The sequence below is a fragment of the Papio anubis genome, chromosome 10 (genome assembly GCF_008728515.1).
Source record: "Papio anubis isolate 15944 chromosome 10, Panubis1.0, whole genome shotgun sequence".
Taxonomy (NCBI): domain Eukaryota; kingdom Metazoa; phylum Chordata; class Mammalia; order Primates; family Cercopithecidae; genus Papio; species Papio anubis.
The window spans coordinates 116,341,760-116,366,389 of record NC_044985.1 but is presented as its reverse complement, the minus strand read 5'-3'; the positions used below and the strand labels follow the sequence as shown (position 1 = coordinate 116,366,389).

The window sequence follows — 24,630 nt, the reverse complement described above, 5'->3', positions numbered from 1 at the left end:
AACTCTTTAGCCTTGAGGTATATTAAGTGCCACACAGCCTCAGCCTGAATGCATTTTTTAGAACCAAATCACTTACTGATCAAAGATTGTTTAACTGGCAAATATAGCATTTGCTGAATGAAATACTTCTTAGACCTGTTTAGTTACTAAGCATAAGTGATAGAATCAACCACTTGTACCACACATACTACTCTACACCATGGTGCTGTTGCTAAAGTCCAGGCCCATCCAAAATCGTACAGGACTTAGCTTCTCATAGCTAGGGTTTAAGGCCTTCTTCTTAGCTAGAAAAATTATGTTTCTCCTTGCTGCTCCTTCACAATCCCATGAGAAAACTACATTTATATTTTTCTATCAAGTATATGCTTATTTGTATTCATCACAGTAGTCCCATTTTTCTCATTAGTGTCACCTCCCCCCTTAAAAGAAAAAGAAAAAGAAAAAAAAAAGAGACAGGGTCTGTGCAGCAGTATGATCATAGCTCATTATAGCTTCTAACTCCTGGTGTCAAGGGATCCTCCTATCTCAGCCTCCCAAGTAGCTGGGACTATAGGCTCATTAGTGTCTTGATAGGACAGATTATTTCCTTATTCACAGAGGATACCTAGTAAGTACTGGCCAGTGAAGAGGCACACTTTAGGAGGAAAGAAAAAACATGAACACTCTGATGAGAAATAGCTGGTATTTGCCAACTTGCTGAGCAGGCTCTAAATCAACATACAGCAAGATACCACAACTATGGAGCTGACAACGGGTACTGAGTAGACAAAGATTCAGGTCATACTTCTAGATTTCAGGAGCACCTAAGGAGAAATCAACCTTACACTGGGTGAAATGGCTGCCCCTTTAGTTCCTCTCTGGCACAAGAACATGTGATGCATCTTACATGTTAAAAAGAAGTCAGGAACTAATGCCATCTATAGGGCTTCAAGGCAGTGCTTCATATTCAGCAACTGCTAAGCTTAGCTGCATATAGTGACTTGGAATAGTAAATGGTCATATGAATACAATCGGCAATAATCTAAACCTTTATCCACCCTAACATAGTTGAAGAGAACTAAGTACACCCACAAGTGGCTCATTGTGAATAAGGAACTGAAAGAGGCTTGGTGAGGAGAAAGTATGGCAACCATCTCCAGTTCCCCAGTCAATAATCACTTTAATAGTTTGGTCTCCTCCAATCTTACAACTACACTGCACAATCTTCTTTTTTTTTGTTTTTGTTTTGTTTTTCTGAGACGGAGTTTCACTCTTTTTGCCCAGGCTGGAGTGCAATGGTGCAGCCTTGCCTCAGCTCACCGCAACCTCCATCTTCTGGGTTCAAGTAATTCTCCTGCCTCAGCCTCCCAAGTAGCTGGGACTACAGGCACATGCTACCACGCCTGGCTAATTTTTGTATTTTTAGTAGACGGGGTTTCACCATGTTGGCCAGGCTGGTCTCGAACTCCTGACCTCAGGTGATCCACCTGCCTTGGCTTCCCAAAGTGCTGGGATTACAGGCGTTAGCCAACACGCCTAGCTCCACTACACAATCTTATATGCAAAGAGGTGAAGTTAAACAGCTCGAGACCATCATTCATTCATTCATTCATTCATTCATCATTTGAGATGGGGTCTTGCTCTGTTACCCAGGCTGGAGTGCAGCAGTGTGATCACGGCTCACTGCAGCCTCGACCTCCCCGGCTCAAGCAATACTCCTGGCTCAGCCTCCTGAGTAGCTGGGACCACAAGTGGGCATCACCATGCCCAGCTATTTTTTTATTTTTATTTTTTGTAGAGATGAAGTCTAACCCTATTGCCCAGGATAGTCTTGAAGTCCTAGATTGATCCTCCCTCCTTGGCCTCCCAGAGTGCTGGACTACAGGCATTAGCTACTGTGCCTGGCCTGAGAAATATTATTAAACTTTAAAAGATTTGACAGTTCTAATTGAAACCAAAAAAATAAGTGTTCACAGACTCAGAATATGAGGTGCAGAAAGGACTTCAGAAATCATCTCAACAACTTGTTTTATAGTTGAGAAAAGTTTCAGGACTGAGTTGCTCTAGCTGAGAGTCAAGCATCAGAATAGGTGAGCTCTGATTACCAAGTCCAGTGCTCTTTCCATTTCAAGATGATGCCTTCCTCGTCACCCTGACTTTAAGAACTTTTGAATGTTGTTAATGATTAGGCTAAGAATCACTGGGAAACACTGCTTTGAATTCGATAAAAGGATTAATAATGTAATTATTTATCTGTGATGAATTTAATATTGTGAGCCATTTCCTAATGACCTGAATTACATAATAGACTTTATTTCTATTTTTCAGGTTCAGACCTACGAAGTCAAAATGACAGACTTTAAATACTATCACACATCCAGTGAGCACTGAAGAAGCCTTAACCCGAGATAGTCCTGATGATAAATCATTCCTTAACATATACGCTGAAAGAAAAGAAAAACTCTTCTTGTACAATTTGGGTAAATTTTTATATGCTTTTTTTTTCCCACAAGAGGGAAATAAAAATGCAAGAAGTATGCATAATTACTCCAATTTTTTTTTTTTTTTTTTTTCAGATAAGATCTCACTATGTTGCCCAGGCTGATTTTGAACTCCTGGCTTCAAGCAATCCTCCCATCTTGGCCTCCCAAAGTACTGGGATTACAGGAATGAGCCACCAGGTCTGGCCAAGTTCTTTAAAATCGATCTTAAACCCATCTCTTCAATGGCAGTATTCCCCAAACTGGAATCAATTCCTTCTTTCCTCCAAACTCCAAGAGCACTCTACATGCCTTTCCCATAGTACCACTTATTGTCTATCCTGTATTAGAAATTCCTGGGCACATCTTATTTCCCCAAGGACAGGATCTGTGCCTTCATTCCTTTTAGAAGCCTACTAGGGCCTTGAATTCATTCAACAAGCATTTCTTGAATCAAATATGAACCAGTACACAAGCTAGTTATATTATTTCAAAAACCTAAGTTAGCCGATTCTAAGATAACACTGGCGAACTAAACAAGATCTTTGCTTTAGGCTGAAATTTTATCAGCTCGGCATAGTAATGATGTTGATTTCATATTAAGCAGATTATAATTGAGTTGTAAGAGTATTCTAGATACAAGTATTAGATATGATTTGCAACATTTTCTCCCATTTTGTAGGCTATCTTTTCACTTTCTTGATAGTGTCCTTTGAAGCAGAAAAGTTTTGAATTTTGACGAAATCCTATAGAGATAGGGTCTCACTATGTTGCCCAGGCTGGTCTCAAACTCCCGAGCTCAAGTGATCCTCCTGCCTCAGCCTCCCAAAGTACTAGGATTACAGATGTGAGCCACCACGCCCAGCCAAGTATTTAATCTTTTGCTGCTTATGCATTTAGTGTGTTATTTAAGAAGGCTTTGCCTAACCTAAGTTCATTAAGATGTACTAACATTTTTCTTCTAAGAATTTTATAATTTTAGCTCTTACATTTAGGTCTATGATCCATTTTTAGTTACTTTTTGTACATGGTATCAGGAAGGAATGCAAATTCATTCTTCTGCACCTGGAAATCCAGTTGTCTCAGCACTGTTTGTTGAAAAGAAGATTCTTTCCCCAGTTATTGTCTTGGTACCTTACGTTACCGGTTTATTATAAACAAAGGACACAGATGAAGAGATGTGTAGGGCAAGGTATGAGGGAAGGTATGGAGGAAGGTTCAGGGAGCTTCCATGTCCCCTCTAGGTGCACCACCCTCCAGGTACCTCCATGTGTTCAGCTATCCGGAAACTTCTGTACCTGAGCTTCAATTACACTGGCTCCCCCATTTAATCCAGTGAATTATGACTGACTTGAGAATTTAAAAAAATTTTTAAGACAGGGTCTATCTCTGTTGCCCAGGCTAGAGTGCAGTGGCACAAACATGGCTCACTGTAGTCTTAACCTCCTGGGTTCAAGTGATCTTCCTGCCTCAGCCTCCTGAGTAGTTGGGGCCACAGGTGCACACCAACATGGCCAGGATTTTTTTTTTTTTTTTTTTTTTTTTAGTGTTCCCCTTTTCTCCAAATCAGCTAATTTTACGTTACCTAGGCTGGTCTCAAACTCCTGGGCTCAAACAATCTTCCTACCTCAGCCTCCCAAAGTGGTGGAATTACAGGCATGAGCTACCATGCCCCACCGTAACTTGAGACTTTAGATCAGATACTTAACCCAAGTTTTCCTTTCCTCATTTGTAAAATATGGATAATATCACTGACCTCATAGGGCTATCGAAATGATGGAAGGAAATGACACAAATAAAGTATGTGTTATACGTCCTTCCTCCTTAGCAGTTTGTTGTAGTATTTCCTACTGGAGTATTCTTTTCCAGTTTCTGCATTTTAAACAGACTAATACTTTGCCAATCTCAAGAAAATGACAAACCCCACATTTGACTCTGCCCAGAGATTGAATGTACAGCACACACTGGGTACATAATAACCTTTGTTCAACTAGAGTGGTGTTAGTTGCAGATGGATTCTTGGGGTACACAAACCAAGTTACCTGGGAGAGAGATGAGACGGTCTGGGCTCTCTGACTGACAGTACAAAAAGCAATTATTAGACATTTCATTTTCTTTCTGAACACAGGAAAAAGATATTTTATGCATAATCGTTAACACAGCCAGAACCCTAATGGGAGCTTCTTAAATACAAAACTTTCAAAATTTTTCAGTTTACTGTTAAACTTCATGAGGATAGACAACATGTATTATAAACCTTTGTATTTATGACACTTTGAACTTAGTAAGGACTCCATAAATATCTACTTAAACAAACAAAACAAAACAAAACAAAAAATAGGGCCAGGTACAGCGGGTCACTCCTGTAATCCAGCACTTTGGGAGGCCAAGGCGGATAGATCACCTAAGGTCAGGAGTTCGAGACCAGCCTGGCCAACATAGTGGAATCCCGTCTCTACTAAAAATACAAAAATTAGCTGATTGTGGTGGCACATGCCTATAATCTCAGCTACTCAGGAGGCTGAGGCAAGCGAATTGCTTGAACCCAGGAAGTGGAGGTTGCAATGAGCTGGGATTACACCACTGCACTCCAGCCTGGGCGACAGAGCAAGAGACTCTGTCTCAGTTAAAAAAAAAACAAAACCCCAAACCTGTTCTTTTGTATTATGCCCTTCTGATCAACTCTACAATTCTCCTATATGTTGATACCTACATGCTAACCATGGATATCTAGTGAGAAACCTAAAAATGAACAAACCTGACTCCGGAGGCTCAGGTCAGTCAATTCAGAAAACCAGAATCTTAAATAGGTTACTAGGAAGGTAAATAAACATCATATCGATACAGGCATGAATGAACTATCAAGGCACACTCCATTAAATCACCAAGAACTCACAGAGGCAAAGGTGCCAATCTGTTTGATATTCTGTTCATAGCTCTGTGAGCTGGTGGGACGGCCGGGGGTTCTCCTGGAGTACCAAAAAGTGTAGTTGTACTGCAGGGGATGCTCTGCTGGTCCAGGAACAACAGCCTGGGAAGTAAAGAACGTGTGTTAGTCCACGGCATTTGTCATATGGTCTGAGACTGAGAGAACATTTTACAGTGTCAATCTTTACCACCTCCACAATTAAAAAAGGATATACAACCTCAACTACCCGCAATGTGCCCAAGATTCTGCTTACACAGTACGTTTCCTCAGTGGTTAACCGATTCCAAATTCCTCTAACACTTTACCTGTGTTCTTATGGCCTTTGTAACTTTCTGCCTCATATAATAACAGGTATTCACGTTTGTATCTTATCTCAGCCTATGCCCAGTCCAAGCACTGCTTTCTCTATGAGATTCATCACTGTCAAGTTACTTAACCTGTTTGTGCCTCATCTTCTTACCTGCAAAATGAGGAAAATAATAACAACTATCTCATAATACTGCCGAGAGGATCAAATGAATTAGTGGATATACAATGCTGAGCAACTGGCAGAGAGTACGTGCACAACAGATGTCAGTATTGTTATTATTGGTACTATTAAATATAAGCCCCTTCCACAGTCTCATTACCCTTTGTGTCCTCTTAGCATCTAGTATAAAGTGGCTTGCCCTTGGAGTGCTACTCAATATTGTAGAATAAATGAATTAGTGATTGCTTTGATATTTCTTTTGTTTTTTTTTTTTTTTGAAATGGAGTCTGTTGCCAGGCTGGAGTGCAGTGGTATGATCTTGGCTCACCGCAGCCTCCGCCTCCCGGGTTCAAGCAATTCTCCTGCCTCAGCCTCCCCAGTAGCTGGGACTACAGGCATATGCTACAGCACCCAGCTAATTTTTGTATTTTTAGTAGAGATGGGATTTCACCATGTTGGCCAGGATGGTCCTGATCTCTTGACCTAGGGATCTGCCCACCTTGGCCTTTCAAAGTGCTGGAATTACAGGCATGAGCCACTGCACCCAGCCTGTTTTGACATTTCAAGGAAAAAACTGATCTCTCTCTCTCTCATTCCCTAAGTTTTCCCTTTTCCAAGTCACTTTCACCTTAGACTATTGTTGACTAAACTGTCTAAAATTTAAAAGGGTGTGTAGCATTTGAAACACTCAGCAGTGGCCTAAGAAGTAGCTAACAGCCTTGTTAAGCTCCAGAGCTAATCTCCTCCATCTCAGGCTAGGAGAATGCTGAAAGCAAGGCAGCATCTCAAGATTTTGCGGCAAGAGAAAAGTTCTAGGTCCCAAAATGAACGTCAATGATTGCACAATGTTTTTCTGAGAACAAAGTCAGATATTCCAACACAGGATGCCATCAAGTTAATCTGGTATCTTCCAGATAAACAGATTCCACAAGACAATAAAGTCTCAAGTTCAAAGGCAACTACAACTGTGCAGCGCAAAACTCACCTTTCTCTTGCTACTGCTCTGATTCTTGTCTCGTTCCGTTTTTTCCTTCTCACCATCTTTCTGTGTGCTGTTTTCTTCATTCTGATCATGGTCCCCACTGTCATCATCTTTCAAACTGAATGGAAAGGCAACATAATACTATTCTGTGATGAAGTCAATTCTTGCTTACCTAACAAAGCCACCAAGTCATACGAACTACATGTAACCAACCCAAAGTCACTCAAATTCAGGCCCTGAGATGTGAGAAGGGCAAAATAATACAGACAGGCAAATTAGGAGGATTAAACAAAAACAAAATGCCCATCAGCTAACTTGTGAACTCCAGAAAGCACTCTTTCAGTTTTCTAAAAAGGCACAAAAAGAACCAGTTAAAGGGACTGTTTCAGGTATACAGTTTAAGGGATTGTTTTCCCTGCCAAAAATGGAGTAAAAAATGAGAAGAGTCTCTAATGCTTTGGCATTTCAAATGAAGGTTAAAAACGTACTATCTGCTTTGCCACTTCTCCTTACCACCTCTTCTACACTTCCCCACTGTCACTACTTTAGTTTAGGCCCTCTTCGCCTGACATCTCAATCATACAATAAATTCCTCAGTGGTCTTCCTGACACAAATCTCTCACTCTCTATCCACCCTTTCACCAGCATTATCTTTTTAAGTGCAAATCTGACATTTAACTTCCATGTTTAAACTTTCAACCGTCCCTCGCTTTTTGATGCCTACCCTCTAAGATAAAGTACAGCAAAATGTAAAATCCTCTAGAATCTGACTCCTGCCAGCCAGGATCCTCCACCTCTAGCAATCTATATTCCCTTATCGGTGCCATTTGCAAACACCACCCCTTCAGTCTGCCACACCATTCCTCCCATGTCTGTTTTTCCTACTAGAGAGAGAGTTCCCTTAGAGCAGTGTCTTATTTCATCTTGGTATCTCCTGCACCCACGGCAAGATGTTGCCTTAACATGCAGCACTAGAAGATGCTGCATAAATGGTAAACCAAAAGGAAAAATAAATGACTGAAAGAATAAATGTGTTCTTGCTTCATAAGCACAAACGTACTTTAGGGATTACCCTCCCTTTCATGAGCAGCGAAACTACCCCAAGGTTTTCAGGTACACCTAAAAATCAATGGATCCAGACAAAAAGATAAATGGAAGGTGAGTTTGCAAAGACAATAAGAAAACCATTTATTCTAGGGTTGGACCATTAACTCATCAGAGATCTCTCCAATCATCTTTCTTGCCCCAATAACTATATATGTGGTCAAATGAAATTAGGCAGTTCTCAAGAATGGTACAAGAAATGCTCCAATTATAATTCAGATACTATCCTATGCAGATACATAAACATGTTGCAGGGTACTTTGTGTTTTTTTTTTTTTTTTTGCCCATGAATCCCCAGTGCCTGATACATTAAAAGCACCCAATAAATATTAGAATGAATGCACTAGTCACATGTTGGGGTCTCTGCTCTCCCCATTTCACAGGCCTAGCTGTAGGATAATCTCAGGAGGTTATGCCCTGTGCCATGAACCTTCCCATCCCTACCCTGGTCAAGACACAACTAGGACGGGCACCTGACCAAAGGGCAGTCCAGCCCAGGCAATAACCTATGCTCCAGGGCCTTGCTCAAATATATAAGCAGATTCCTCCCCTCAGCATTCATCTAGGAGGAGAAAGATCATAGACTTAGGAGTTGCGGCAGCCATATGCGCCCCATGCAAGAAAAGCCCTGAAAGAATTAAGACAATGAGCAAAAGCAGAGAAAGCCAGGAGATAAGAGATAAGAAAGCCAGGAGATAAGAGAGTGGGGCAGATGAGCAGAGAAAATGCAGGGGACTTTCATTTTGTTGCTGGTGCTACCATCTCTCTGGCTTTTATTCAGCCTCCCTGGACTTTCAGGAGACCATCATCTGCGCTTATGATATTCCCTTCCCCTTTATTAAACATTTGGTTTCCTTTTCAAAAGGAGCCTGTCTAGCACACAAGATCTATGGATTAAAAATTACCAACATCTACCAAGCATCTATGGTGTGTATGAGCTACCAGAGTGCTTGTCCCCAAGGACCTAGCTGAGGAGAAAAGGTTCACAGATATATCCATGCCTCAGCATGGTGCAAAGGCCCCTGCTCTGCTCACATGTCCCAATATCATCTCCTTCCTGGTCCCAACGAACTCTTTTCACTCCAGTTGTATCATCCTAATTTTGATGCCCCAATTTTATCCTTCTGCTGTGCTCATCATGTGGTCTCTCCTCAAGAAGTCCTTCTTTGCCTAGTTAACTTGTCCTACAGGACTCAGATCGAGGGCCACTTTCTCTTGGAAACATTTCCTAACCTCTCCCGACCTAGGCTAAGTTGGGCTCTCCTCTTCTGAACTTCCCCATATAAATGTTTGCACTTGTTCCAGCTATACTCTCATGGCCAGTTCTGTCTCCTGATCAAGAACATCTCAAGGGTTCTTCTGCTTAGGCCCAGGACAGCTCTCAACTCTCTTCTTTAGGGCACACCCCTGGGATGCAAACCCTATTCCTCTCTTCTTAGCTTCCAACTCCCACTATAGCCTCTGGGGTCCCTTGCATTTAGATCTTGGTTGAAGAGGGGTATAGTCATCCCAGCATCTTGTTTTTGCTAGTCCCAAGAAAAGCATATACCTTCCTTTCTTTTTAGTGGTTTTGCTGCTGATCACTACCAGGAAACAGAGAAAAAACTAACAAAAATAATTGTCAGAGAAGAAACAATGTTCCTGTGATCCCTGGAGCACTTCGGATTCCTTTCTAAGACAGTAAATGGGAACCCTAATGGACCTACACCTAGTGCTTTTATTACCTGAGGGTGGAACTAACCAACTACTCTGCCCTCTAAGCCTACATTTAAGGCAAATCTTATAAGCTACTCTTCCCAGCTTCAAGCTGGATTTGAGTCAAGATACCACTCAGCCTGAAAAATCAGTGCTCTGTAAACTCGGGCAGTCAGGTAGCAACTCTGAGGCTGTCCCGACTGAGAGGAACTTTAGTTAGCTTGCTAAGCTTCTGCCCAGGTATTTCCTCACCCTCTGAACTAGACCAATTCCTTGTGGGCAAGACCTTGGTTCAATTCATCTTTATACCCCCACCATCAGACAGTGGCATAAAACAAATTTCCATTTAATGAATGGGTCTATAGAATCAAAGCAATGAGTGCCAAATAAGTGGTTTAGACAATAGTTAGGAATGGGCCCAAAGTTAACGATACAGAATAAAAAGCAAATGATGTAGAATACGGACAAAATCAAGTACGGTGGTCTAGATCTGAAAACCATGTTTAACTACGTCAGGACTGCAGTTTTTGTGAAAGCATCTTAGGGTTTTACATATCAATAGGATCACTGGCAATGCGATCTAAGGACTTCATAGGTCTACCCCCTCTCCACAAAAGCAATTATAATCAAAGGTTTCATTCAGAGAAGTTGAGTCCATACAGTAACGGAGATTAGAGCTAATCTTTAATATGAGCCCATTAGATTATACACTACTGTACTCAGCTCCAGCCACTGGACTTCTGGAAGAATTCTGGCAAACTGGAACATGTCCTTAAGAGCAATGTGGTAAAGAGTGCAGATTAGTAAAGAGAGCAATGTGATAAAGACTCCAAATATGCAGCAATGGCCTAAAAAGTGCAGAATTTCTGAATGAAAAACAACATAAAAAAATAAAACTAGGGGCAGGAGTGCTGTTTTCAACTGCTAATTTCAAATGAAAGAAAGCTTGTTTTTCTTCTTCCTGCAATGCTAGAGGGTAGATGTTAAAAGATTCTGGCTCAATATAATAGTTAATAATTCAAAGTGATTAAAATGACCCAGGTTCTTCAATCATAGAAGAGCTAAGATAAAAAAGTGGACAAGTTTAATTTTTCTCACAAGGTGCTTGAACCAAGGTTACACAACAAACCTGGGATAGCCCTTCCTTTCCCGTTGTCTTGGGCATTACTTAATCTCAGAGTCTCCTTTTCCTTATCTGTAAAAGGAGATAACAAGATCCCCTTCACAGAATTGTTAGAGTAGAAATAACATATGAGGCTGGGGGTGGTGGCTCCCGCCTGTAATCTCAGCACTTTGGGAGGCCAAGGTGGGTGGATCTCTTGAGTCCAGGAATTGGACATCAGCCTGGGCAACATGGTGAAACCCTGTCTCTACAAAAAATACAAAAAAAATTAGCCAGGCAGGGTGGCACATGCTTGTAGTCCCAGCTACTCTGGAGGCTGAGATGGTAGGATTGCTGGTGCCCAGGAGGTTGAGTGGGCAGTGAGCTGTGATCACACCACTGCACTCCAGCCAGGGTGACACAGTGAGACCCTGGCTCAAAAAACATATATATATGAAAAGTACCTAGCAAAATCCCTGTGGAAGTCCATTATTACCATTCTTACTGCAGACCCCCAAATGATTTAGGTAGGCCTGAGCTAGATGACCCATAAGATGTCTTCTTAGGATGAAATTTGGTTTGTGCAAATCAGTGGAGGAAGGGGTATAAAGGTTCCAGAAAGCTCCACTGAGGCAGGATGTGGATCTGGAGCTAGGTGTTGCAGGGTTTACGATAGAGATGAAATGGGACGGCAGTGTGGGAGAGGTTCGTAGAGGGATAGGCTCAGTTAAACCTAAGGATAGAGAAGAGGTCGGGCAAAGACTTTCTCAAGTAGCAGAGACCTCTCAGCAACCAGCAAACATGCCTGAGGACCTACCTGCCTGGAGTGTTGGAAATCCAGTACTCCTTGAATTTGCACAGTACTCTCTGCATTGGAAAAACCCTAATTTCCCATCAAAAGCACAAGGTCACAACCTAAACTAATAGTAATTCCACTTTACGTTTATATCTCAGTAGTTAGCAATGTTTCACAAGTATCTTTAAGCATTGCTGAGTGTGATTTGACCCTTATCACACCCCGCTGTGGCAGCAGGGTATTAACCACTAACGTGGTTTGAGCAACAATGGCTCAGAGACTGGGTAACTTTTCTACAGTCAAACGGCTGGTAAGTGGTGAATCTGGGACTACAAATCCAGGCTTTCAGATGAAGAGACAGATTTACTAGACTACTGGAACAGAGGTAGGAACATATTCTACCTCAAGATACAATCAATCCTTGGAGGGGGATAAGTAAAAATACTTCTGCATTTTCCTTCTGTACCTCCAAACTGTTTGATGCTGAAACTAGAAACCGGAGCGGGCAAGAGAGGGCGACAAGTATACCCAAGTCTTGGCGAGTGTGTTGGAAGACGGGAACGGGAGTGGGAGGAGAAAGAAAGTAGGAAGAGTCTCAGGAAGATGCTAATTCCTAAGCCAGCCTTCCACCGCGTCGAGGGCAGCCGCCACATTACCTCATTGCATCCTCCAAACTCTACGACAAAGGGTGTTACCGTCCCCACTCTGCAGATGAGAAAACTGAGGCTCAGAGGGAAGAGGGAGTGTGTGAGGAAAGCTGGATTCAGAGACAGCGCGGCCAGACTGCGGAAACACCCAAACCGCCGAGGTCCCCACCCCTCCACGTCGTCGGCAATCCGCATCCACCGGGGCGGGGCGTCCGAAAATCTCCCCCTACCGGGCGGCACAGCCACCCCTCCCCCGGGCTCAGCTCTTCGCCCTCGGTTCGGACGGCCCTGGGGTCTCCGGGACCCCGGGATCCATCGCTCCCCAGCCCCCTCCTCCCCGGCAGCCCAGGCCAGGTCCGGCCGCAGCCTGATCCCGGCAGGGAAGCCGGGGCCGCCGGGTTTGCGCCGCCCCAGCCCCAGTGGGGGCGGGCGCGGGGGAACTGTTGGGGGAAGGGGCCCCGGGGGCGGCCACGAGCCACTCACGCGTCGAACTTGTTGTTCATCCTCTCGCCGCGGCTGTCGCCACTGCCTCAGGGAGTGACTTCCGCTCCACCGGGTCCCTCAGCCTTAGGCCCGGGTACTTCCGGTTTTGCGCGGGGCACAGCGGAACGTCCACGCGCAGGCCCGGTTTGGGGGCGGCTATCTCGGGACGCCAGCCCAGGGCGGCTGCGCAGAGGGTTGGCCTCAGCGGTGGAGCTGGCTTCAGGTCTCAGCTTTGTCGCCGTCCAGGTCCTGTGACCTGCCCGCTCTCCTAAGGGAGCGTGTCCAGGCGCCCTCCCGCAGCGCCTCCGAAAAAAGGCAGCACCGCGTCGTTGACAGCGCGGGCTCTGGACTCGCTGCCTGGTAAAAACCCTCCTCCTCCTCCAGTGCCGGACGCACTCTCCGGTATCTCTCTTAACCTTCCCGAGGCTTTCCTTTGGCGGCAGCGCCACTATACTATGGCATACCTCGTTTTATTGCGCTTCGCAGATAGGACTTTCTAAAAACAAATTGAGGGTTTGTGGCAGCCCTGAGTCCAGCAACTGTATTAGCGCCATTTTCCAACAGCATGTGTTCACTTCGTGTCTCTGTGTTACATTTTGGTAATTCTCAAAATATTTCAAACTTTTCATGATTTCTGTGTCTGTTATGGTGATCTATGATCAGTGATCTTTGATGTTGCTATTGTTTTGGGGTGCCACATACAGCGTCTTTTATAAGACCGCGAACTTAATGTTGTGTGTGTTCTGACTGCTCCACCCACAGATTGTTCCCCATCTTTCTCCCTCTTCTTGGGCCTCTCTATTCCCTGAGACACAACAATATTGAGATTAGGCGAATTAATAACTTTGCAATGGCCTCTAAGTGCTCAAGTGAAAGGAAGAGTCGCACGTCTCTCACTTTAAATCAAAAACTAGAAATGATTAAACTCAGTGAGGAAGGTATGTCAAAAGCCGAGATAGGCCGAAGGCTAGGCCTCCTGCGGCAAACAGTTAGCCAAGTTGTAAATGCAAAGGAAAAGTTCTTGAAGGAAGTTAAAAGTGCTACTCCAATGAACACACGAATGATAAGAAAGCGAAACAGCCTTATTGCTGATATGGAGAAAGTTTTAGTGGTCTGGATAGAAGATCAGACCAGCCACAACATTCCCTTAAGCCAAAGCCTAATCCAGAACAAGGCCCTAACTCTCTTCAACTCTATGAAAGCTGAGAGAGGTGTGGAAGCCGCAGAAGAAAAGTTTGAAGCTAGCAGAGGTTGGTTCATGAGGTTTAAGGAAAGAAGCCGTTTCCACAACATAAAAGCACAGGGTGAAGCAGCTAGTGCTGATGTAGAAGCTGCAGCAAGTTATCCAGAAGCTTTAGCTAAGATCATTGATGAAGGTGGCTACACTAAACAACAGATTTTCAATGTAGATGAAACAGCCTTCTGTTGGAAGAAGATGCCATCTAGGACTTTCATAGCTAGAGAGGAGAAGTCAGTGCCTGGCTTCAAAGCTTCAAAGGACAGGCTGACTCTCTTGTTGGGGGCTAATGCAGCTGGTGACTTTAAGTTGAAGCCAATGCTTGTTTACCATTCTGAAAATCCTAGGGCCCTTAAGAATTATACTAAATCTACTCTACCTGTGCTATATAAATGGAACAGCAAAGCCCGGATGACAGCACATCTGTTTACAGTGTGGTTTACTGAATATTTTAAACCCACTGTTGAGATCTACTGCTCAGAAAAGAAGATTCCTTTCAAAATATTACTGCTCATTGACAATGCCCCTAGTCATCCAAGAGCTCTGATGGAGATATACAAGGAGATTAATGTTGTTTTCATGCCCGCTAACACAACATCCATTCTGCAGCCCATGGATCAAGGAGTAATTTCGACCTTCAAGTCTTATTATTTGAGAAATACGTTTCATAAGGCTCTAGCTGCCATGGATAGAGATGTCTCTGATGGATCTGGGCAAAGCAAATTGAAAACCTTCTGGAAAGGATTCACCATTTTAGATGCCATTAAAAACATTCGTGATTCATGGGAGGAGGTCAAAATGTCAACATTAACAGGAGTTTGGAAGAAGTTGATTCCCACCCTCATTGATGACTATGATGGGTTCAAGACTTCAGTGGAGGAAGTAAGTGCAGATGTGGTGGAAATAGCAAGAGAACTAGAATTAGAAGTAGAGCCTAGAGATGTAACTGAATTGCTGCAATCTCATGATAAAACTGTAACAGATAAGGAGCTGTTTCTTATGGATGCGCAAAGAAAGTGGTTTCTTGAGATGGAATCTACACCTGGTGAAGATGCTGTGAACATTGTTGAAATGACAACAAAGGATTTAGAATATTACATAAACTTAGTTGACAAAGCAGCAGCAGGGTTTGAGAGGATTGACTCCAATTTTGAAAGAAGTTCTACTGTGGGCAAAATGCTATCAAACAGCATCGCATGCTACAGAGAAATCTTTCATGAAAGGAAGAGTCAATTGAGACAAACTTCACTGATGTCTTATTTTAAGAAATTGCCACAGCCACCCCAACCTTCAGCAGCCACCACCCTGACCAGTCAGCAGCCATCAACCTCGAGGCAAGACCCTCCACCAGCAAAAAGAGTACGACTCACTGAAGGCTCAGATTGATCATTAGCATTTTTAGCAATAAAGTATTTTTAAATTTAGGTATGTATATTGTTTTATTAGAAAATGCTATTGCACTCTTGCTAGTCTACAGTATAGTGTAAACATAACTTTTATGTGCATTGGGAAACCAAAAACATTCATGTGACTTGCTTTCTTGTGTTGGTCTGGAACTGAACCTGGAATATCTTTGAGGTATACGTCTTCCTACCTCCTCAGGTTACTATATGGATCCCATGAGACAGTAACCTATAGTAATGGCAGCCAATTTGAGTGCTTACTGTGTACAAGGAGCTAATCCTCTGCCTTCTGAGGCTTTCAGAGAGGTTGAGAGACTTGTGCCAGATACACAGCTAGTAAGGGGCTCATGGGAAGCTGAAATGACCCCACTGTCACCAGATCCCCTCCCTGATCAAAGTTCTCCCCCACTCTCCCTCACTCCTCGAGGACTCTAGGGCTCTGACTCTGCTCTTGCTTCAAACACACTGCGCATGCACAAGCACAGACACACACTGGAGTAAATAAAATGAGCTTGCTGGTGATTGAACCCCAAAGACAGCAATCCTGTGCTTGGAGGGAGGGCATATTTCCAAGGCCCCCTCCTGCCATCATATCCTGTTGTCAGGCCTTTATGTGGCACTTTCACTTTTTTTTTTAGTTTTGTAATTTTTTATTTTTATTTTTTTTGAGACAGGCTCTTACTGTGTCATCAGGCTGGAGTGCAGTCACATGATCACAGCTCACTGCAGCCTAGACCTCCTGGGCTCCAGCGATCCCCCCACCTCAGCCTCCCGAGTAACTGGGACTACAGGTATGCATCACCACGCCCAGCTAAGTTTTTATTTTTTGGTAGAGACCGGGTGTCCCCATGTTGCCCAGGCTGGGTTCCTGGGCTCCTGAGCTCAAGCAGTCCACCACCTTGTCCTCTCAAGGTGCTGGGATTACAGGTGTGAGCCACCACACCTGGTCGGGAATGGATTATTTTTTGCACCTTATTTACCGATGAGGGAACAGGCTTAGGGAGCATAGGTGACTTGCCCAAGGGTGTCCCCTGGTTACCAGCCGAACTCTTGTGCCAGCTGTAATCTTAGAGCAGGACCTCGCCTCTCCCACAGGAAGACCCCAGCTTATTGCCTTACTACCTGATTAGTGGGGTCAAGGGAGGCCAAAGTCTTCTCCTGGAATGAAGAGCTCAGTGGCTTTCTGTTAACTCCACACTCTTCTTGCCTGGCTCTTCCTTGTCTCAACCATCCTTTGGGAAGAAGGGCCTGTTTTTCAGGCCATAGAATCTTAGAATGTCAGATTGGGTCAGAGTCAGGAATTCTGGACTTCAAACCTTGTTTAGCCACCAGTGTTGTGTGGAGTCCCTCTTACTCTAGACTCAATTTGCCAGTATAACACGGGGAATAATGATTCTTGCTTGTGCATACTGCTGTGAGGAGCTCTTAATTAAAATGGAGGCCAGGTGACCTGGCGCGGTGGCTCACGCCTGTAATCCCAGCACTTTTTGGGAGGCTGAGGTGGGCGGATCACAAGGTCAGGAGTTCGAGACCAGCCTGGCCAACATGGTGAAACCCCATTTCTACTAAAAATACAAAAAAAAAAAATTAGCTGGGCGTGGTGATGTGCACCTGTAATTCCAGCTACTCAGGAGGCTGAGGCAGGAGAATCACTTGAACCCAGGAGGCGGAAGTTGCAGTGAGCCGAGATTGTGCCACTGCACTCCAGCCTGGAGGACAGAGCAAGACTCCATCTCAAAAAAAAAAAAAAGGAGGCCAGGTACAGTGGCTTATGCCTGTAATCCCAAGGCTCAAGTGGGAGGATCACTTGAGCTCAGGAGTTCAAGACCAACCTAGGCAACATAGCAAAACCTCATCTGTACTAAAAATTTAAAAGTAGCTGGGTGTAGTGGTGCATGCCTGTGGTGCCAGCTGCTTGGGAGACTGAGGCAGGAGGATCGCTTGAGCCCCGGAAGTTGAGGCTGCAGTGAGCTGTGATCATGCCACTCCACTCTAGCTTGCATGACAAGAGTGAGGCTCTGTCTCAAAACTAAACAAAACAACGACGACACATCAAAAACTGAAAAAAAAAAAAAGGATTACAAAACTCAGGAAATTGTCTTGTGGTCAGTGGTAGAAAAATGCACATGAATGGAAAGGCCACTGGGGCTTTTGAGAATTGGGTGCTTATTGTACCCAGAAGGCACAGTGGGGAGATGCCAGCTGGCATGGGCTGCTGCCCTGCTTTGGAGAGAGCATAGGCTGCTACTCTTCACACCTCTCTTGACTGCCCTCTTTCAGGGAGAACTTGTAAAAAGGGAGCCAGTCCCAAGCCCGAAGGTATTACACAAAACAGTCCTTTGGACTTCAGATTGATGGGAATGAATAATGCTTGGCCTAAGTGAGGGGAGTGCGCTGAGTGGAGGAGCAGCTATTGCCAGGACAAGCTAGCCAGTCCTGCACGCATGCTGACCGCAGCAGCACACTAACCACAGCCCACCCCCAACCACTCCCGGACTCCAGCTCAGACTCTTTCCCCAGCTTTTCTTAGGACTGTTTGGCTCACACAGCCCTGAAGGGCACTTCCCAAAGAGTACACTTAGGACCTCAGTAGGAGAACGTGCCTGATAAGACTCAGTGTGACCCACGTGTGTGACTCCCACATGCCCCGCGGTGGTTGGTTGGCTCAGTCTGGTGAGGGCAGGTAGGAGCGTGGATCTCCAGGGAATGGCAGGGCTGGCACCCGGTTGTAGTGGGCCATGAGGAAGATGCCAGCCGTGCCACAGACGAAGAGCGAGAGCATGGCCAGGAAGCAGACGCGGTCCAGCACTCGGCCCACCAGGAACCACTCCTCATTCCCCTGAGGATGGGAGTCAGGTGTCGGATGGCCTGCGGCGGCACCAGGTCTTCCCTGGGTCCCGTTCTCATCCTTGGGCTTCCATGTCTCCATTTCCTGGGGCCCTTCTTACCTATGTCCAGGTCCCAACTGGTGGCTAATTCCATGGTCCCCTGGCCCTGAGATGTCCCCGCTGCCCCTGTTCCTTTTTCTTTCTTTTTTTTTTTTTTTTTTTTTTGAGACAGAGTCTCACGTCTCACTCTTTCACCCAGGACAGAGTGCAGTGGTGCGATCTCGGCTCGGCTCACTGCAACCTCCACCTCCCAGGTTGAAGCGATTCTCCTGCCTCGGCCTCCTGAGTAGCTGGGAATACAGGTGCCCACCACCACGCCCAGCTAATTTTTGGTAGAGATAGGATTTTGCCATGTTGGCAGGCTGGTCTCAAACTCCTGGCATCAGGTGAATCCACCTGCCTCGGCCTCCCAAAGTGCTGGGATTACAGATGTGAGCCACTGCTCCCAAACTCCTCTTTTTCCATCCCACTGCCCTATCTTGGCCACCCCACTCATGCTGTCTCCATCACAGGTCCAAGCCCAGGTACTCACTCCACCTCCACCCCACCCTGACTCAGCTTACATTGTCAAAGTGACTCTGCTGGTGCCGGGCACGGGCAATGAGGTTGCAGGCTTCCACGCAGGCCTGGATGGCTGGCGCAGCCTGCTTCAGGCTGCCACAGAACTGGCTCGGCTCTAACTCCGGGCCTTTCTCTGATAAAGAGAAAGGATAAGGTTTGGGACTAGAATGGAGGAGAAACAGGCAGAGAAGATGGCCTCTCCTTAGGGACCCTAGCTGCTCTCTCCCTGACCTGGACACTTCTCCAGCACTCATCTGCTGTGTCTGGCTCCCCAGCTGGAGTCCCAGGGGAGGAGTGTCCCCAGGCACACCTGCAATGTCTCACCTAGCTTCTCCAGCGCTGCTGCCACCAGCCCTTGCTGCTGCCACTGCTGGAAGAGGAGTTCACTGCGAGGCAGGCAGAGGGCCACCTCCCCAGTTGTGATCGACCATCCCGAGGAGCCATTCTGTAGCCGGGGCTGGGTGTCCCGCACAGCTGCCGGGGCCAGCGGGCGAACGTGCATCCTCAGCAGCTGGGGCAAGAGCCTCAGGAACACCTAGAGAGGGGGTGGCTTCACTAGGGCAGCCAGGCTGAGCTTCAGAGCAGAAGCAGGAAGTTGGCGTTAAGGGCTTGTGCTGCTAGGCACATACCAGGGCAGTGATGTGGCCTTGGTAAAGCTCTGTACTGGACATGAGCCTGGGTCCCCAAACTTCAGTGCACATCAGAATCACCAGGGCACTTTTTACAAACACAGATTCCTGCCCCCAACCCTCATGCTATTCTGGCCTAGAATGCCTGGGGCAGGCCTGGGAATCTGCATGTGCAACAAGGGCCCAAGCTGAAGGCTGCAGGTGGGCTATAGATCACAGACTAGAATCAGACTACCCCGGGAGACTCTTGCTTTTTTGACTTCGTAGTGCACTTTCTTGGGCAAGTTACTTAACCTCTCTGCGCCTCAATGTCCTCATCTGTAATTGGAGATGATACGGATTTTATGAAGATGAAATACATTAACATTTGTAATATCCCTGGCACCTAGGAAGCAATTTCATTACTGTATTACTGTAATCGATTTTGGCCCATGCTTCAAGATACACCCAGGATAGGTGTGCTGTGGAATGTCGCAGGTGAGGAATACGGCCAGGGGCGTGCGAGAGGGAGGTGTAGGGGAGTGGGCAGCAGGATGTTGAAGTGGGCAGGGAAGGTCCTTGCCTTGCGGACCCCTCGGGCCATGGAGTGTGTGTGTGGGGACCGCAAGGACACGTTGAGCACGACCACAGCATTCACGACAATGAGGATGGTCACCACCAGGAGGAAGGTCAGGTACCTGTCAGGGTGGGGTGGGCAGGAGCTGGCAGCCCATACCATGATGCTACCCCCACCCTTAGTGGCTGCCCCCCTCAGGCCTCCTGAATTGAGGATGCTGGGGTGGATGGAGGGCAAAAGGGCAATGCAGGAGGCCATTGTGCTCCCAAGAAGGGAGAGTGGGGTAGGCGGGTGGGTATGAAGACCAGCCTTACTTGCTAATGAGTGGCACCGCCTGGGAGGTTTCAGGCACCTTCTTGGCCACAAGGAAAAGGAAGACAGTCTGGGCCAGGAGCACGTTGATGGCGACGGTACACTTCTGGCCCCCAGCTGCCAGTGACCGAGAGGCTCTCAGAGCAGGTCCCTACCTTCCCCACCCACAGAGGAAACCCTTACCCCAGGAGTAGCCCGCTGCCTCTGTCCTGGGTCGTAATGCCACTCTGTGCCCCAGGCAGGGCCCGCCCCGGCCTCCCAGGTATCCCCTGTGCTACTGGACAGCTCTCTCCCATAGGCTCCAGGTACCCTTGGCAGGAAGGAAGTAGATGAGGATGGCGACGGAGGAGATGAGCACGCAGGGGGCGATGATGTTGATGACGTAGAAGAGGGGCTTGCGCTGGATGAGCAGGTAGAACACCACCTTCTGGTGGCCTGCCTCCTGGGCTGGTGCCGCTGGGTCCAGGAGCATCTTGGCTGGTCGGTGCTGGATGGCCCACTCCCCATTCTCTGTGGGCAGGCAGGCAGGCAGGAGTGGGCACAGGAAGTGTGGGCTAGGCAGATCCCTGCAGCCTGAGTGACCCAGCTGTAAGGGCAGCATGTGCCCTAAGGAGCACCAGCAGGGGAGGCACCCTTGCAGGACAGAAGTGGGGTGGGAGATTGGATACTTGAGCCTCTCCTTCTAAAATTGGAGTCATTATCATGAGGAAAGTCAGAGCTTTGTTGGACGTTTTAAAAAGCATATTTTATGGTTTGCTGTAGTTTTCATTTTGAGTTACATGGGAGGGATTTGACCTTGGTCCAGCCTTGACCACAGCTTGGTCCAGCAGGAGCCCTGGATGAGGCTGCCTGGGGAGCCCTTGGGTGGGGGTTACCTGTGAAGGCCTCAGGGTCAATGAAAATCCACTCGATGGTCTGGCCATCTTCCTGACTCAGCTGCAGATCAATCTCATTGGTGCTGTAAGTCTGGGACCTGGGAGTCACCGAGGAAAGAGGCTAAATGTGAGTGGGTAGACCTGCCATGACTGCATGGGGATGACCATCTGGGGACATGTGTGGGCAGCTTTGCTTCAGCAAGATGCAGCCCCATGCTTCTGAGTTCTCCATAAAACCCCAGTGGTGAGATATGGAGAGCAGGGGACCTAGGGCTCTTTGGGGTCAGGAAGATTGAGTTGAAGGCCCAGGAGGCTGCAGGGCCCTCACCTGGCTGATGGGCCCAGGGCCACTCTGCATGTGTCCCTCCCACTGCTGTCTGGCAGGAGGGGCTGATGATGGCAATGTAGAATATACATGCCTAGCTAAGGAGGACCCTTGTGTCTATGGAGGGGAGTCTCCCTGCCAGGTTTGCTTGTGGAAAGACTGCTCCTCTAAGATACAGGAGAACCCTCCCTCAGGCCCTCCTCCCCACACTTAGGTTTGAGGAAACAGACCCAGAGACGCCCAGGGGTGGCTTGGTTGCACACATGCTTCCGCTGGGTTCCCTGCCAGGGCCCCTCTCTCACAGAACAGCCCCGCCTCCCCGTGGGCCTGGAGTGTGCAGTGGTTTCGTGTGTGCGCAGACATGCATGTTGTGTGCATGTGTACCATTCACACCCCAGGTGTGAATGTCTCCCCTTGGGGCACCGGCGAGGAAACTGAGGCAGTGAAGGAGGATGAGTGAGGGGACTCGGGCTTAGCAGGGAGAGCTCGGGCACCTTCAGGCGTCTTAGCCTGAGATGGGCACAGAGGCCCAGGGGAGATGGAGCCAGGCCCTTGGCCTCTAGGTGCTGCCGGAGCCAAGGCCAGAAGTCTTGCCCAGGCCTTGCCCCACCCCTGCCCAGGGCCCTCTGAGAGCAGCTCTCTTAATCCTCCCCCATAAATGGCCTCACTGGAAGATAAGGGAGCAGTTCTGCCAGTCGAAGGGGAAGTAGGTGACTGAGATAGAGCAGGCGGAACGGAAGATGGCAGGCGGCAGCCAGTAGATACAGCCGTCAGGGGACACGAGCACATTGCAGTAGAGGGCCACCTCGAAGACACCGTCCACGCTGTGTGCACAGAACAGGCCAGGCCATGAGGCTGTGGGCTCAGCCCCCGACACCCCAGCCCCAGACCAGCCCCTCTGCCCCATGTGGATAGGGGCCTGGGGACACAAGTCCCTACCAGCCTGTCACCCCCTGAGTGGTTCCCACCCGGACCACTAGGTCCCCCCAGCAATCCTCCTGCCACCCCTGCCCCAGACAGACTTCCTCAGGCACCACCTCCTAATTTCTGCTTCTCTTTCTCTCTCTTGTTTTAATAATAATAATAACGATTAACGTGTTAAGCCCACACCATGTGCCAGCCCCCAAGTGATGCACTTTTCATGCCTGTCTTGTTGACTCCCACCAGCTTCTGTAGGACCCGTCAGTGGCCCCATGTTACAGGGAAGGGAGCAGCCCACCAGGTGGCCCAGCCCAGAGGGGATGGAGCCTGGCGTAGGGTCTGGTCTGCTGGCCCTGGGGTCAGAGGCCATACCTAGGGCCCTGCCCTTGGCACCTGCTCCATCCAGTTCTTCCCTAGCCACACAGGTGCCCAATTTGCACCCCCTGCTCATCTTTCTCTTTTCCCAGAGCCCCCTTGTTCTGCTGGGCCCAGACCCTGTGTTCTTTGTCCCCCACACCCCTGTCTGCGCCCCCTCCTCACTTGTTCTCCAGCACGATATCCGGCCGCCACACCATGGTGGACGGCACCCTCAGCACCCACAGGCCTTCGTAGTCTCGCGGATCCCAGCGCAGGCGATAGTCGCACCACTGCTACAGGGGGAGGGGCAGTTGCTAGGCCTCTGCACTCTGCTGCACCACACCCCTAGGAGTGGGCATCCAGCCCAAGAGGACAGAAGAGGCAGGAAGGGGGCAGGCAACTCTCAGGAGGCCTTGGGGTGGTGAGGTGGGGCCCCTGATGGAAGGAGGGTAGCAGGGTGGCCTCTTACCATCTCTATCCAGACGTTGGTGGTGAGGGCTTCCTCTCGCTCGTTCTGGGGGTGCAAGGGTGCAGTATGGAGGGCTCAGCCCCCAACTTCAGTGCCAGTCCCACAGGCCACCGATGGGGCCAAGCATCCCCCAGCCTCTTGACAGTACACCCCCCACAATCATGGGGGTTTTCCAGACCCCAGCCTGTCCCCTGTGGGGCCCTCCAACCTCTTGGTGGCTGGAGTCACCCCATGCTATCCCCAGCGGGTCCCAGGGCCTGGTGCACTGACCCCTCCTCCATCCTGCGGCTTACCAGGGAGATGAGGTTGGTGAGGGTTAGCTTCAGGCTGACGTTGACCACATCCGAGTCTCGTTCCGCAGGTCGCAGGTTGGGGTCGTAGTTTTGCATCAGGTCTGCGAGCAGGCGCTCCTCCTGGTTCCGGCCCTGGACCCCTGCAATAGACAGGCGTGAGCCTAGCAGGAGCTTGGAGGCGGAAAGATTGGGGAGGCCCTGGGGGTGTGAAGTGGAGACTCAGGGAACTGGATCCAGGGCAGGCCCCAATAGCCCTCAGGCTCTCCATCCCCTGAGGCCGTGGACCCCAGCTCTGGGACTCCCTAGGCTGAGATTCCTTTGTGTCCTACCCAGGCAGACAGCCAGCAGCGGCAGGAGGAGCAGCAGCCCCTGGCCCCCATGCATGGCGCCTCAGCAATCTGCAGTGATGGGTGGGACAACAGCTCCAAGGTCTGGGGCAGAGACAGATGGGCTCTGGGTGTCATATAACAGCCTACACTCCCACCCCAGTCAGCCCAGCCAACCCGGCCCAGCCCCACCAGCTGTCTGACCACAGCCTTGTCAGCTGTTCCAGGATGGACACAATGCTGGGCTCAGATTACCTGGGCTGGAGAGGGGAGACAGGGGCCCCGTCTGCCCCAAAAGAGACATCCACCTTCCAGCCCCAACTCGGGCTCAGTTGTCCCAGCCCCACCTCTGTGTTCCACATGGGGGCCAAGGACACAGCCAGGGCCAGCTGGGTGTGGTAGGAAAGGCAGGTTGCCAAGGAACCTGATGGCAGCTCCAGAGAGGGCTGAGGTGGACTCCCTCCTGCTCCCTCTAGGGAGTCAGGATTTGGGTGGGTGTGAAGGCTGTTGGGTAGGCATGTGAGGATTTTGTTTGTTTGTTTTTTGCTGGAGTGCAGTGGTGCGATCTTGGCTCACTACAACCTCCACCGTGATTCTCCTACTTCAGCCTTCTGAGTAGCTGGGACTACTGGCATGTGCCAACATGCCTGGCTATTTTTTTTTTGTATTTTTAGTGGAGACGGGGTTTCACCATGTTGGCCAGGCCAGTCTTAAATTCCTAAACTCAAGTGATCCGCCCATCTTGGCCTGCCACTGGGCATCTCCCTCACTGCGCATCCCCATCACTCGGCATCCCCCTCACTCGGCATCGC

General features: G+C 48.1%; 3 protein-coding genes across 9 annotated transcripts in view; 1 reads left to right on the top strand and 2 right to left on the bottom strand.

The window, feature by feature from the left end:
• The window catches only part of EIF4E2 (eukaryotic translation initiation factor 4E family member 2), a 32,545-nt gene extending 19,748 nt beyond the window's left edge, over positions 1-12,797 (bottom strand). For 4 of the 7 annotated variants that reach the window (XM_021924138.2, XM_009183328.4, XM_009183329.4 and 1 more), the window contains exons 1-3: positions 12,667-12,797; positions 6,843-6,957; positions 5,356-5,490 (exon numbers count right to left, since the gene is read on the bottom strand). In XM_021924138.2, the coding sequence (XP_021779830.1) occupies positions 5,356-5,490; positions 6,843-6,957; positions 12,667-12,686 (270 nt within the window). In that variant the 5' untranslated portion in view covers positions 12,687-12,797. Of the gene's footprint in view, positions 1-5,355; positions 5,491-5,693; positions 5,849-6,842; positions 6,958-12,192; positions 12,621-12,666 lie in introns of those variants that run through there. The other 3 variants (XM_021924139.2, XM_009183327.2, XM_021924140.2) reach the window with 2 other exon arrangements.
• Positions 12,798-12,826: 29 nt separating this feature from the next.
• TIGD1 (tigger transposable element derived 1) lies at positions 12,827-15,425 on the top strand. The gene has a single exon (XM_021924137.2). It carries the CDS (start codon positions 13,517-13,519, stop codon positions 15,287-15,289), a length of 1,773 nt encoding a protein of 590 aa, XP_021779829.2. The 5' UTR covers positions 12,827-13,516; the 3' UTR covers positions 15,290-15,425.
• Positions 15,426-17,287: 1,862 nt separating this feature from the next.
• On the bottom strand, positions 17,288-23,998 carry CHRNG (cholinergic receptor nicotinic gamma subunit). Its single transcript, XM_003908088.5, has 12 exons — positions 23,822-23,998; positions 23,493-23,632; positions 23,200-23,244; positions 22,914-23,023; positions 22,121-22,276; positions 21,128-21,225; positions 20,562-20,762; positions 20,255-20,369; positions 19,947-20,061; positions 19,080-19,290; positions 18,758-18,888; positions 17,288-18,145 (listed from the first exon to the last, which is right to left on the bottom strand). Exons 1-12 carry the CDS (start codon positions 23,874-23,876, stop codon positions 17,972-17,974), a joined length of 1,551 nt encoding a protein of 516 aa, XP_003908137.1. The 5' UTR covers positions 23,877-23,998; the 3' UTR covers positions 17,288-17,971.
• Positions 23,999-24,630: the final 632 nt, after the last annotated feature.

Excerpts from the sequence above, each read along its gene's own strand:
- TIGD1 (XM_021924137.2), top strand. The coding sequence starts at position 13,517 with ATGGCCTCTAAGTGCTCAAGTGAAAGGAAGAGTCGCACGTCTCTCACT.
- CHRNG (XM_003908088.5), bottom strand. The coding sequence starts at position 23,876 with ATGCATGGGGGCCAGGGGCTGCTGCTCCTCCTGCCGCTGCTGGCTGTC. Across the intron at positions 22,277-22,913 it reads GATATCGTGCTGGAGAACAA|CGTGGACGGTGTCTTCGAGG; the intron begins GTGAGGAGGGGG and ends CTGTGCACACAG. Across the intron at positions 21,226-22,120 it reads AACTGCTCCCTTATCTTCCA|GTCCCAGACTTACAGCACCA; the intron begins GTGAGGCCATTT and ends GGTGACTCCCAG.